We start from the raw sequence: 14,083 nt of genomic DNA on the forward strand, positions 1-14,083 counted from the left end.
TGTTGTCCAGATTTTAATTCCAAGCTTATTTATGTGATAAAAAGGTGAAGTTTTAACTGCAAAATATTCATAATTTCTCTCTATCTGATGGTTTGCTATATGATTTTCAATTATAGTATTGGTTCCTGAACAAGTATATACTGGTACTGGTATCAGTCTCCATTCCAAAAACTTGCTGCAACTAGTTTAATTTGAAGTTCAACAAGCTGCACCAAGAACTAGATATCACACCATCTACATCCTATGAGAAACTTCACCTATTGTTGTGACTCAAATGCGGTATTTATACACTCTTTTGTTTATTCTGGAAACCCACCAGTCTCCAATCTGATCAATGATCATTCTCTGTGTTGTAGATGGGCATTAAAACTTGGTCAGTCCTAAGACTTTGGAGGTTATAAATAATTTAGTATTAAATTAATGAATTTTGTTCTCAGTAACTTGTAAGCAATATAGTTTATATAGTTTCATCCGTCTGTCTCAATAACCGGCTGAGGCACGGCTTTTGATATAGCTCAAAATATGCGTTAAGCAGACAGTCACTTTGTATTCACTGTTAAGTAAGCCTCACAACTAGGTTAAAGAATGAATGAAATGGAGGTTGGATTTGGTCCCATTCTTTTCCCTAACTAACTTCATAAAACAAACTTTGCCACTTTTATGCTGTTTTGAGTGTTCACCAACATGATATTAGGCCTCAAACGTTTCAAAAGCAATTCTGTGTTTGTGTTTACATGACCAATAAGCCCGATATTGAGGGGATCACAACATTAATTATCATGTTTTCAGATCTAGCAAACTCGTTTAGATCTAATTTGAAAAGCTTCATTAAATGTAAATGAGAGTGTGAATACAAGTACTGAAAGAGTAAATCAAAAGGAAAGATAGACCGAGTCTAATAACATTAAACCAATATATGTATTCTATGTACAGTATAACCTCTTTAAATTAATATTCTATAAATTAATATACACTAAAAATTTCTATAAAATAATATAATTTTATAGTTCCAAATTGAATTTTTGGTTCAATTAGTATATCGATAAATTAATATCTCCATAAATTAATAAAAAATTATAGTTTTGGTGTATTCCCAACATTATTAATTTATAGAGGTTTTACTGTGTTACATATGTAACAAACTTAGGATTTTTATTGATATATAAAACTGCACATAACGGTTAAGTAGCAATAAAAAGAGTATACTAGTAAAAAACAGACTTTGAAAAGCAAAGATTAAAAGGAAAAACAAAGCTTGTTTTAAGCAGCTCTGGCAAGAACGTGAAGACTTTGGGGAACATCAGAAGGATCAATGAAGAAACTTCTCCTTAGCAAAACCCTCTTTGGTACAATCACAGTCAACACACCGTCTTCATAATTAGCTGATATTCCGATCATATCTATCGATTCCGGTAACCGGAATTTCCTCTTTAAACTTCTAACCTGCGATATCTCTGTCGTTTTCGTTCGTATGATTAAGTATATTGAATCTTCGATCTCCACTTTTATATCTTCCTTCCTCAAACCTAATTAAGAAAAAGAAAAACACAACACATGTGCAAAAATGATAAATATGCAAAGTTTGTAATGAATATATGCTGTAGGTTTATTACCAGGAAGATCAACAGAGAAAGTGTGAGAATCTGGAGACTGAGACCAACGGATACGATTCTCTTGAGGAGTTTGGTTGTTACTTAGAGACTGAGAAGATTGAACACATTCCCATGGTGTCGGTTGAATTGTCTGAGAGTCCATTTACTTTTCTTGTGAATTGGTTAGTTTTGAATTTTGGTTCCTATTTATACTAAACAGATGCCACCACTTGAACTAGTTGAGCAACTTGTTGTCTGCCTTGAAAAGTCGATCATAAAGGAAAATTAAATAAAAACACTGAAAAAACGATATTATTAGAAAGAGAGAAAAGCAATAGTTTGTCGACTGAAGTGAAGTGTGATTTTTTTATATATATTTTTGGAAAATAAATACTTGCTAAAATGCTTGTACTATGAAGTTTTGATAAGGCGCATTTGATTGGATAATAAAAGTATTAGAGTCACTGACCACTAACTAATAACATGGTTTCTTAAAAATAATTATTTTAGTTTCTTTCTAGTATTATTTTAGTGGTTAGTATTACTTGTCAATAATAATTAAAAATTTGTTTTGCATTCAAATATTTTTAGCCACTCATTTGGTTCAACCTCGCAAGTTGCAGATAGACTAGATATTTTATATATTTATTGAACTCAAAATTTCAAAGACGGGAGGGAACAGAAGAAAGAAACTGCAGGACCCATCTCAGTGTTAATCTTACTCAAGTACCTCAATTTAACTGATTAATTTACACGCAATTTCTGTGGGGTTTAGTGGTTTATCAAATGTTTTTTTTTTTAAATCAGTAGGAAGTAATAGATCAGTAAGCATGTGCTGGTGGGTTTTAGCCACTATACCACATCTGCATCTTTTGAAAACGAGGTTTAAACTAGTGATACATGGGTTTTAGACACTAAACAAATTCGTCGTTAGCACAGAAGTTGTTTTCATATCTGTGATCTTTTTCTGTCATGTAAACCTTGTTTTAAAAGGATATAGTTCTAGGTCTAGAACATCATACCTTCGATTTCTTCAACATCATCGTGTTTAGTTATCTTATGCTTCATCCAACGTTATTTTTTGTGTAGCTCTATTCAGATAAAATTGAATTCTAGAAGAAGGCAGAGTATAATTTGACGGTCAAAACGGTTAAGAGTAGAGTGTTTTTAAAAAAATGGTTTGTGGGACTAACCTAAACTTAAAAGAAACAAGTGTTTTTATAACCAGAAGAAGAAATGGTTTTACAACAAACACTGAAGTCTGAAAATACAAAGTACTGAAAACAAAAGAGAGCAGAAATATATTGGAGAGTCTGAAATATAAAACAACCGAATAGGAAGAGGTTTTAAACTACTGCACTAACAGTCGACCTTTTCTTTTCCTTTTAACAACTTCGCTATAAAGCCATTCCTAGGCACAGAGCTTTCAGGATCTATCTCCATTGCGGTGCCATTTTTGTTGCTGTCTCCCCTCCATATTGTCTTGTTCCCAAGTTCTAGCTGAAGCTCCTGCGGTACTTCCTTTACCGGATGAACCGGTTCCTCCGCCATTAGATCAAACCCACGAGCCTCACCAGGAGATTTCTGATGCTCGTTGGTCTCTTTCCGTGCCAAGACAAGGTTCTGTTGAGAAGTCATTTTGGTCGTTTCTGGAGTTTGAAAAAACTCCACCAAACGAGTAGCAGCTTCTCTTTCTTCCATAACTTCCTTGGGGTCCTCTCCATTTATTCCATGTGGTAGTAGAATCAAAGCTCTAGCACATTCAGTCTCCAAGTCAGTGACAGCATCTTTCATTGTCTGATCATTAGGAGGACAAGATTGATCACGATATTCAGTCTGGTTCTTGATTTCTTCTCTTACGATCATTTTGACATGAGGAGCCACGTCGTTTTCTGGAGTCACAGGAACGACTTTCCCCCGTGAGAACACAAGACCTCGCAGTCTCGTGTCACTGTCTTTCACCTTAACATTGATGATGAACCCCGCCTCGCAAGATCTTTCGACCACACCAGAAACCGTCTTACCAACCAGATTAACATCCTCCTTTGGACTCCCTGGAGATCTTTTTTGTTGAGTCATGGTTGCATCTTTACGTGGACGGCCTCTCTTTCGCTTCGCCGAGAGATGATTAGCAACAGGAGGAGGTGAGCTTGTGGAGGCTAGGTTAAACGGATTCATTCTACAGAGCACAACAAATACAAAAACATGAGATTAATAAATAGCAAATCTCCATTACATATTTTATCAAAAAATAAATCTGCATAAATTTGAGAAAAAATAAATAAATATACATAACATTCTAGGGTTTCATACAGTTTCAATCTAATTCTCTTTTTTTTTTTTAACTTTAATTCAATCTATTTTTACATGTAACTTCTACTGAATTATTGAACATGTTCAATACCAAATGAGAACTTAGTAGAAACACTTAGGATCAAGAGAAGAAGAACAATGAACTCTTTCAACTCAGAATATCAACCTCTGTATAAACTCTGAATAAAATTTTACTTATTAGACTAGATAATATATCAGATTATTTTACCAAAGAAAAAAATATTAGATTATTATTTCCAAATAAATAGTGAAAACTAATCAAAATAATTTTATTCAATTATAAATATGAATCTAAAAATCAGAACGTTGATTCAGATAATGGAGAAAGAATAAGTCAAAGGTAAAAAAATACCCTACACGAAAATACGTATTTTGGAATTACAGGAGAGAACCTATTAGTGTTATATGATTACCTCTTGACCAAGCGACGTGAACCAACCGAAATAGTGGTTCGAAAGCCGAAGGGTAGGAGAATTATATGTTTTCTCAAAATAAGATGATAAATGCAAGCATTTGAGTGTATTTTGATTATTCTTCTTCGGCTACCTCCTCCCGTTGCTTCTTCTTCTTCTTCTCTTTTAAGTTTTGCTCTCTTGCGGTTTCTGTGGCGTTTGGTTTCGTACCTTCTCCTTCCGATATATAAGCAACTTAATGTGGGCTTTTATTGGGCTTTTTGTACTTTTATATTTTGTTTATTTTTTTCGAACAATAAATCTCTATTTAATTTGATTGGTTCCTAATATCCTTTCTTTTTTCTGAGTTCATAATATCTTTTCTTTTGATGCCAAAAAGCAACTCACTACTTTTATGATTGTACTAAAGAAAATGCTATTTTGTTACTTTCAAAAATTACAATTTTATAATTTGGTTGGAAAATTGACTACAAATCAATTAATTCAGTTTTTCTCATCAATAAAGCACCATTTTTGTTTTTCTTAGTTTGATTTTATATTTTACCACAAAAAAGTAATCTTCACCTATCTTATAAATATTACAGGTTAGAGACTGTAATCGTTGACAAAAATTAAATAAATATCAAAAGTTTATACTTTAGGCATAATATTGACTAGATATAAAGTTAAATTTTCTAATTAATATAGCACTATAAATCATTAGTTTATACTAAGAACGTATTTTTATTTATTCTTAAAATATCAGTAAATTTTCGTCTAATTAAAAAATAATGATAGATCTTAGCAAAAACATATATTTTTTAAAAAAATAACTAATTATCGTTTTCTCAAAAAAAATGATTAGATTCTAGATATCATTTGAATTGGATGTCACATTATCTAAGCAGCATTTTAGTAGCTTTAATAGCACTTCAACCGTCTCATTATAAATGTTGTTCAATTTTTTTCAAAAAAAATAAAAAAAAAAAATACTACATAGTTTAATGAAAGTTCTTTATAATTTGATATATCCCTTCCATTTCATTTTTCTATATAATACTAGTGTCGGCCCGCCCTACGGGCGGGAAGTAATAACAAATTTACTTTATATTAATTTATGAAGTATTTAAAAATTATTATAGATTTAAAAAATATTATAAAAACAAATAATGAAATAATTATGAGATCATAATAATAAATATTTCTTTTGAATTAAAATGACAATAACCTTCACTATTCTTTGATAAATAGCATTATATTTTAACATTTATTTTAGTTTGAAATGTTTAGTTTTATAATATATAGTAATCATTATTTATTATTATTAGTAATAAATTTCTCATACTTTTAAACTATTTTATTTTTATTATATATTTTCTAGATTATTTTTTAAGCTTTTTCTGTTGATTTATTGAATTAAATTTGTGTAGCTTAAAATCTCTCCCATTTATTTTACACGTAACTTCTGTTCCACGTATATAGGTGGGAGATATTTGTCTTGGTGTATTGTCCTGGGAGAAATTTAAAAATTATATGCGATAGGTTCAATTCTCATAGATACTAATAGTCTCGACATTTATGCAAGGTTAATGTGATTTTCATGTTAGTTTTCTGCTGAAAAGGAAAGGAATATAGATAAATGCAATTACCATTAGGTCCCATTACTTAGTATGTAAAAGAAATGGGAGAGATTACCACATCAAACAACAAAAAGACGTACATCTGTTTTAGCAGCTTATCAACAGAGTATATTAATGGTAAATGAATACAAAGCTTTTGATCTCATTAAAGAGCGTATACTTTGAATAAACTCTGGATTCTCTTCAGTGCCAGAGAAGATACGGAAGAAAGCAGATCCAAGACGGCGAGCTATGTCCCATGGCGTCCATTCCCGTATCAGTCTGTACATCTCCACATTGATAGCTCCCGGAGGATGACCCTTCAGCCTGTACACACATGAATTCGCCATTAAGTAAGCTACAAAGAGATCATCATATCAGAAAGCGTATTACTGCTCACCTCCTTGTACTTTGCCTCTGGTCTAACATCAAGAATCAAAAAGTTGTTCTCTTTCTGTAACCGCAGAGCTTCCTTCACGTCCACGCCTTTCACCTAACATCAAAAAGGTCAATAATCCAAACATTCTCTGTTACAATTTGATCATCGATTATTAGAGTAATTGATCAGACATAATGATGTGCGTGCATACCCTTTTCTCCAAAAGAAGCTCTCTATTCTGTCTCCAATCGACTTCAGCTAATCCCTCCAAAAAACACAACCAGCAAATCAAGGGGTTAATAATCTAATAACAAAGCTTGTGAAAGATACCAGCTTCAAAACCACAGTGGTGGAGTCAATGATAAGAACAGCACAATGAGGTACCTCTAATCATGTTCTTGATGAAATCAAGATGTCCATAAGCATCAATGACAGTACAATACTACTTAGTGGGCTCAAACTTCGGGAGAGCAATATCAATAGTGATACCCAACACCCAGACGTACTTGAAGGACCTCTTGTACATCTCAGCAGCTTCCTTGTCGAACCTTTCGATCACACACTTGTTAATACCACCATCTTCACTGCCGCCATTGTTGAACCAAGCAAGAATCGCCGAAACTGTGAGATTCTCCGAAGATCTGCCCGACACAGTCATATCTGATGGAGTCGTTATGGCTCTGGCCCTGTCTCCTGTAATTCACCATCATTAAAAAGATCAACAGATAAATAAAAATAGAGAGATCATGGAAGTTCACTATAAACATACTATCACAAAATCACAAACGATTTCTAAATAAATCTTTCAGACGATGATTAATCAAGATCTGAATAACATTTTCATAATGTTTAGTTTAAGAACACTATGAACATGAGTCTAATAACAAAAGAAGACTATGAACATAATCTTAAGAACACTTTGAACATGAGAATCATATACTTGAAGATATCTACAACACCGATTAGAGATTCTAAAATAGTGGAACTCGTTTTCAGGTGTAGGCAAGGATATAAGCTAATCTCGCTTGGATCGAGGAACTTTCGAGGAATTTCTTCTTGTGTGGTCGGAAAGAGAAGGGAGGATTGGTGAAGTGGATCGTCGGAACAGAGGATTTGTCACATTTCTGCCTTCCAAAACTCCAGGAGCCGCAGTTCGGCGGTGGTGCTGCAGTCATCGTCTTTGAAGCCAGAAAGAAGGAGAGAGAAGTTTGCCACTATACTCTGCGAAAGTTTTTGGTGTCAATATGATTGTGAGGAACAAAGTGATGAATTTCATGAAGACAAACTAAGCTATTTATAGCTCCAGAATCACCGACTGGAAGAAAACGGGAGATGCAATGAATGTGATATCGTGGAAGGAGTTGGGGGAGATGGAGTTAATTGAGACCTTAATGACAACAAATCACTTTGAAGGCCGTAATGACGCTGAATCTGTAACGGTTTCGGTTGAGTAGAAAGCTAAACGACGCGAATGGAGAAAGGAAAAAAGAGATTCTTCATCATGATTTCAGTCATCCATCTTGAAACAACATTGATGGTGTGAAAGAACGCAGAAGAAGCTTCTTAGGTATCAGACATCGAGAAAGGACAGACACCCTAGACTGCAGTATGTAGACGATGAAGACAAAAGACCTTTTGGGCTTTAATTCTTAACATAACCATAAAGCCTACAAACTTTTATTACTTACCGTAAATGGAGCGCTGCGTTCTGGTTAAGTGGACACGTGGCGCGCTCAGAATCACCTACTTAATGATGTGGCGCGCTCTGGAGAGAAGAAACTCTCTTTTATAATAATAGATAGATACTTATTCATTTATTGTTATATCTAAGAATTCATATAAGTTATACATGGTGTTAACATCTTATTATATAAAACTTGGTTCTTCAAAGTTGCTAATTAACACGATTGTGACACATGGCAATTATATATTTAAGATTGTGACATGTATTAAACTATCTTCTAATTAAAAATATATAATTAGATAATAACAAAAACCCGATTTGTAAAAAAGTAACTAAATATTATTTAATAATAATTTTCCTTTTTAAAAATATTAAGCAAATAATTATATGATATTGATTTTCCTTTTAATATATCGACATATGTTAAAATCTCTCATGATTAAATATATATATGTTAAGATAATAAATATGAAATTTTAAAATTATTTAATAGTAAGAATTAATTTCAAAAGTTATTTAGTTGCTTCTAGAAAATTTCCTTTTTACAAATCCTAAAATAAAATATTTGTAAAATAATATATTTAATATTAATTTCCCTTTTCTAAAATCCTAAAGAAAAGATAATTGTAAAATAGGATTTTGTGACAAGTGGCAATTATATATTTAAAATTATGACATGTGTTAAACAATCTTCTAATTAAAAATATATATAATTAGATAATAACAAAAAAAAATATTTGTAAAAAAGTAACTCTAAATATTATTTAATAATAATTTTCCTTTCTAAAAATATTAAGAAAATAATTATATGATAGTGATTTTTCTTTTAATATACCGACATGTGTTAAAATCTCCCATGATTAAATATATATATATATCCTAAGATAATAAATACGAATTTTAAAAAATATTTAATAGTATTTTCAAAAGTTATTTAATAGTAGCTGTTTCTAGAAAATTACATTTTCACAAATTGATATATGGTGTTTTATACATCTTGTATACATGCTTTTAAATTGGTTTTCAAGTCTTTATCGAGTCTTTCTAGTTCTTTTGGAGTCATTACAGGTCTGGAGTTGCATTGGATGGGAGATGGACCAGCTGGAACAAAAGAGGCAGAAAACAATGCAATTTGGTGGTTTTCACGCAGAACAGTCAGATAGCGGAGCAACCTGAGTGACTGTTCCGAGTGAGTGTTCCAGCGGCAGAGATTTTTAAGGAAACTACAATCATTACGGGATTTAGCCTAATTATCCATATTTTCTCTCCCAGCTGCCTGTGGCTTTGATATATCATATTTTCTGTTTCTCTTTATCATTCTACGCTATTCTAGACAGAAGAAAACCATTGGAGACTTTTGTGCTTTTGGATTGTAAAGGGAGAAGGCTCCATCTCTCTCACCATAGAGAAGATTATCCTGAACCCTCTTTCTATCTGTTTTATTATGCAGTTTCATTCAGGATCTATGTCTTTGATTGCTTGCATCATGATTGAGTAGTGATCTAGCTCGCCTAGGGTTTTTAGGGTGTTGAAATATGAGCTAAACATAGATAAGCTATTTTTGATTATTCTTCATCCATACTATTCTTAAGGCTTTCATTAATCTGATCACTTGATGTTAGATCCTAAGTTTATCGCCTAGCTAACCGCTTAGGAGATAGCTTGACATGTATTGAATGAGCTTAGTATCCCTAATCAGCGAAAGTAGATATTAGAGTAGTAAGTGAACTGATTGGACCTGATCTCTAAGGCTTGCAGTCGTTTCTCATCTCAACGACAGTTAGATGATGGGATCGACCAGCAAAGAGATCACCACCACGACAGTGGGGTGTTCCAGCTGAGTGATCCGAGTTCTAGAAAGCACTGCATCGCGCTTGAATAATTGTTTGGCTCTCGCTCAACACCCAATGAAATACCCTAGGCTAGCTTCTTGTTAAATTGAATCAAACTCTAGTTTACTTGTTTTCCGCGTCACCAATTGAATTGAAAACCATTTTCTTCTTAGCTTGATATTGAAATTTATAATAGTAAAATGTAGACTGGTCCTCTGGATTGAATCTAAAGTACTATAATCACAACTGTTAACTTGGCAGTAGCAAAGATTCATATTTAGTGTATCACAAATCCTAAAAATAATATATTTAATATTAATTTCCCTTTTCTAAAATCCTAAAGAAAAGATAATTGTAAAATATGATTTTTTTTTTGTGAGCATTGTAAAACATTATAGTAATTTTTCTTTTAAAATTTGTGACGTATATTAAAATCTCTCATGATTATATATATATATATATATATATACTAAGATAATAAATAAGAAATTTTAAAATTATTTTATAGAAAGAATTAATTTCAAATGTTATTTAATAGTATATGTTTCTAGAAAATTTCCTTTTTACAAATCCTAAAAAAATATTTGTAAAATAATATATTTAATATTATTTTCCCTTTTCTAAAATTCAAAAAGAAAAGATCATTGTAAAATATGATTTTTTCAGCATTGTAAAATATGATAGTAATTTTGCTTTTAAAATTGTGACGTATATTAAAACCTCTCATGATTAAATATATATATGCTAAGATGATAAATACAAATTTGAAATGATTTAATAGAAAGAATTAATTCCAAAATTTATTTAACAGTAGCTGCTTCTAGAAAATTTCCTTTTTACAAATCCTACGACAAATATTTGTAAAATAACATACTTAATATTAATTTCCCTTTTCTAAAATCCTAAAGAAAAGATAATTGAAAAATATATATTTTTGTCAGCATTGTAAAATATGATAGTAATTTTTCTTTTAAAATTGTGATGTATATCAAAATATCTCATGGTTAATAAATGTATAAGATAAGATAATAAAAATGATTTTAAAAAAGAAGTAAGTTTAAAAATTACTTGGTAGTATTTTTTACTAAATTTGTTTCTTTTTAAAAATTCTAAACAAAAATTATTTGTAAAATAATCTATCTAATAATAATTTTCCTTTTATAAAATCCTACAGAAATGATAACTATAAAAAATATTTGATAGTAATTGTCCTTTTCTAAAATTGTAAACATAGGAAAATTGTAAGAGAGTGTTTAATAGTAATTTTCCTTTCTTCAAATCCTAAACAAAAAAAAATTGTAGAATAATTATTTCAGTATTCTTATGAATAATCAACTTTACTAATTAAATATTGAATTTTCTGTTTAAAAATCATAAACCAAAAAGAACTACAATTATTAACATCTGTATTTTGGATTAATCTCTCTCATATTTGGTCAGCAAACATAATAAGAGTAGAAGAAAAATAGTTGGCGAGTTTTTCTGCATGTTCTTTCGTATCTTTGTGTGATCTTTTTTTTTGTCACATGTTGACGAAATAATTAGGTTTCCTGATCGTCACATTTTTTTTCTTCTTAAACTGATGTTGATTTTTTTGTCATAATTGTCGTGCTGCTGTACGTTAGTTATTGCCACAATTCTACTTTCACGTTTGTACATATAGCCAAATAGATGTTATGCAATTATGTTGTTGTACAAAAATTAATGTGACTATGCTTATATGTGTTTGTTCTTATCGAAAATATAAATTGGTTATACTGTTGTAGCTAAGTTAATGTCAATGTCAATTTATTTATGAATAATTGACTTTTATATTTAGGTGAGTTTTTCTGTATGTACTTTCACATCTAAACTGATGTTCACATAATTTACTTTCTGAGATAGACAACAATTTTTTCTTGCAAAACAATGCAGCTCCTTTTGAATGCACTACAACGTCTATATACACAAGAATTATCTCATCTAAAAAGCAATGTTTACTCCAAAAAATAAAAAATGAAACGTTGGTAAAGTGAATAATATGTTATTTGTTTAGACAGTGAGCAAAAAGAATATTTGTGTTCTGATAGTATTGGTAACGACAAAGAAGAAATTACAAATCAGCATATTCTGTATCCCACAGATTTTTAAATACGGTAAAATTTTCAGGGATTCCAAATCACAAAATTGATCTCAAAATAGATGTTCCAGTCATGTTATTAAGGCATTTAAATCAACGAAAAGAAATAATACTAATAACCAGCCTAGACAACATGATTACGGAAGCAGAAATCCTAACTGAGATCAATAATCAACAGATTCTTATTACCAAAATAAGTCTCTCACCAACAAATGCAAGATGGTCTCTCATGGACAATTGTATGCTTCACTATCAAATAGTCACTACAACTACATGACTTCAACATTCTTAAAGTAGACACAAAAAGTATCGACAATAGTGTTCTACAAAATATTGTATATCAAGAAATTTTCAATAATATCTGATATATAGAAAGAGGTTGTAGTCACATTATTGATGCTAAGGTAGGGTAGCATGAAACAAATGTGATGTTTATCAAGCAATATATTTTATATTTAGCTGAATATCTATCATACATATTTATTGGTGTCGTCTAACATCAATTTTGATTTTTTTTTCAATTTTCTTACACAATATAAATAATATAGATAGTTTACACCAATCCTATATGTTTTAATTAACTACAATATTAAAAATAATATAAAGTGAATTATTTACAGAAAAAATTAATATACTATTTTAAAACACCATGATTATTGAAGTAGAAATACTAATCAAAATTTACGAAGGAAAACTGATTATTATACTAAAATAAGTCTTATACCAATATATACTAAAAAATTCAAGAACTAATGTGAAAAATATTTTTATTCTTTTTATGTTTTTCGTAACGTTCAAACATAAAATAAAACTCGTGCAAAACACGGTTCCATATCTAGTTATCATATAAATGAACTTTTTCTTATTAAGTTTCTAAAATCCTATTAGAAACAAAAAAGCGAAAATGATAATATCAAAATCCTACATTAGAAACTTTAGAAACTGACATCAGTTACGGGTTGCAACGATTCAAACCCAACACACACAAAAAAGAAACTACTTTTAAGAATAAGAATAAATGAAGATTCTTCACGACGCTTTATCAAAGGGCATATGTAAGTCTTTGATCAACGGCGTAAAAACTGATTTGAGTTTAAATATCGAACGGTGACTTTTTGACATAATTGTCACAGACTAGTCAAATAATATACTGACGATACAACAAATAGAGAAAAACACAACAACAGCGAAGGGAAAAATCTATAAACCAGACGTCTGTGGTCGGGTGGTCAAGGCATTCCGTGGATTTTCAAGGAACCCGAGTTCGAATCTGCAGTACACCAGATTTTCACGCGCGTGGCCACCGGGATTTTCACGCACGTGGCCACCGGGATTTTCACGTTCTCTCCGGGGAATGGTTTACCATTTTTTTTTTTCTTACAGCCTCCTTGTTGTTTTGGCACGTGATAGGAACGTGCCATGAACCACTTTCCGATCCCTGAATAAACAAGTTCTCAACAACAACAAAAACATTTCATACACAAAAGAAAAATACAGACAACGTAAGATTGTGAATAAACCTGGATCACAACCGCAAAAGAAGGTGGCATTTCAAGCTTTAGAGTTTTTTTCAGAAATGTATACCAAACCTGAACTAAAGCATAACCTGAAACTTACTTTTCAATACCGGTTCATGACAATATACTTCAAACAGAACGTAAATATTTTTAATTTTTAATTATATTTTAATTGATCTATGAAATTTCTAGTTTTATTTTCCTTTGAAAATTATTTATCACCAACTAATTATATATAAGCATGTAGCTTGTATGCTACATGTGCGTGAACCAACTGGAAAAGTTGATAGCTCACATGTAATACTTATATAGTCGAACAATATAAGTCTAACCATACAGTACGCCTGCTTATATATGTGAGTAATTGACCGGTTTTTGATAGATAGATCTAAAATCGGGGTCATAAAAAAAAAATAGGAACAAAGGTTATGGTGGTCGCAAATTGTGTGCTTGTCGGTTTCCAGAAAATGTTTTCACGGCTTGGACATACAAGAATTTAGGCCGAAGGTTCTTTGGGTGCTAATTATAGAAGGTTAGATTGAACAAATGATTTTTGGGATGTTTTACTAGTAATGGGATGGGTTGTGACATATTTTGTTGTGTCATCATCAGGAA

General features: G+C 31.2%; 3 protein-coding genes across 3 annotated transcripts; all 3 read right to left on the bottom strand.

Moving 5' to 3' along the window:
* Positions 1-1,133: 1,133 nt before the first annotated feature.
* LOC106389941 (15.4 kDa class V heat shock protein) lies at positions 1,134-1,755 on the bottom strand. Its single transcript, XM_013830299.3, has 2 exons — positions 1,614-1,755; positions 1,134-1,526 (listed from the first exon to the last, which is right to left on the bottom strand). Exons 1-2 carry the CDS (start codon positions 1,753-1,755, stop codon positions 1,261-1,263), a joined length of 408 nt encoding a protein of 135 aa, XP_013685753.1. The 3' UTR covers positions 1,134-1,260.
* On the bottom strand, positions 1,134-4,582 carry LOC106378905. The gene is made up of 2 exons (XM_013818957.3): positions 4,340-4,582; positions 1,134-3,771 (listed from the first exon to the last, which is right to left on the bottom strand). The coding sequence occupies exon 2, from the start codon at positions 3,768-3,770 to the stop codon at positions 2,952-2,954; it is 819 nt and encodes a 272-aa protein (XP_013674411.2). The 5' UTR covers position 3,771; positions 4,340-4,582; the 3' UTR covers positions 1,134-2,951.
* Positions 4,583-5,937: 1,355 nt separating this feature from the next.
* Positions 5,938-8,276, bottom strand: LOC106389939 (rhodanese-like domain-containing protein 14, chloroplastic). The gene is made up of 5 exons (XM_013830296.3): positions 7,704-8,276; positions 6,701-7,537; positions 6,528-6,574; positions 6,338-6,430; positions 5,938-6,264 (listed from the first exon to the last, which is right to left on the bottom strand). The coding sequence occupies exons 2-5, from the start codon at positions 6,708-6,710 to the stop codon at positions 6,142-6,144; spliced, it is 273 nt and encodes a 90-aa protein (XP_013685750.1). The 5' UTR covers positions 6,711-7,537; positions 7,704-8,276; the 3' UTR covers positions 5,938-6,141.
* Between the last annotated feature and the right edge of the window lie 5,807 nt (positions 8,277-14,083).

The sequence above is a fragment of the Brassica napus genome, chromosome C3 (assembly GCF_020379485.1).
Source record: "Brassica napus cultivar Da-Ae chromosome C3, Da-Ae, whole genome shotgun sequence".
In the NCBI taxonomy this organism is placed as follows: Eukaryota; Viridiplantae; Streptophyta; class Magnoliopsida; order Brassicales; family Brassicaceae; genus Brassica; species Brassica napus.

Excerpts from the sequence above, each read along its gene's own strand:
- LOC106378905 (XM_013818957.3), bottom strand. The coding sequence starts at position 3,770 with ATGAATCCGTTTAACCTAGCCTCCACAAGCTCACCTCCTCCTGTTGCT.
- LOC106389941 (XM_013830299.3), bottom strand. The coding sequence starts at position 1,755 with ATGGACTCTCAGACAATTCAACCGACACCATGGGAATGTGTTCAATCT. Across the intron at positions 1,527-1,613 it reads TTTCTCTGTTGATCTTCCTG|GTTTGAGGAAGGAAGATATA; the intron begins GTAATAAACCTA and ends TTTCTTAATTAG.
- LOC106389939 (XM_013830296.3), bottom strand. Across the intron at positions 6,431-6,527 it reads AGCTTCTTTTGGAGAAAAGG|GTGAAAGGCGTGGACGTGAA; the intron begins GTATGCACGCAC and ends TTTTGATGTTAG. Across the intron at positions 6,265-6,337 it reads CAGAGGCAAAGTACAAGGAG|GCTGAAGGGTCATCCTCCGG; the intron begins GTGAGCAGTAAT and ends ATGTGTGTACAG.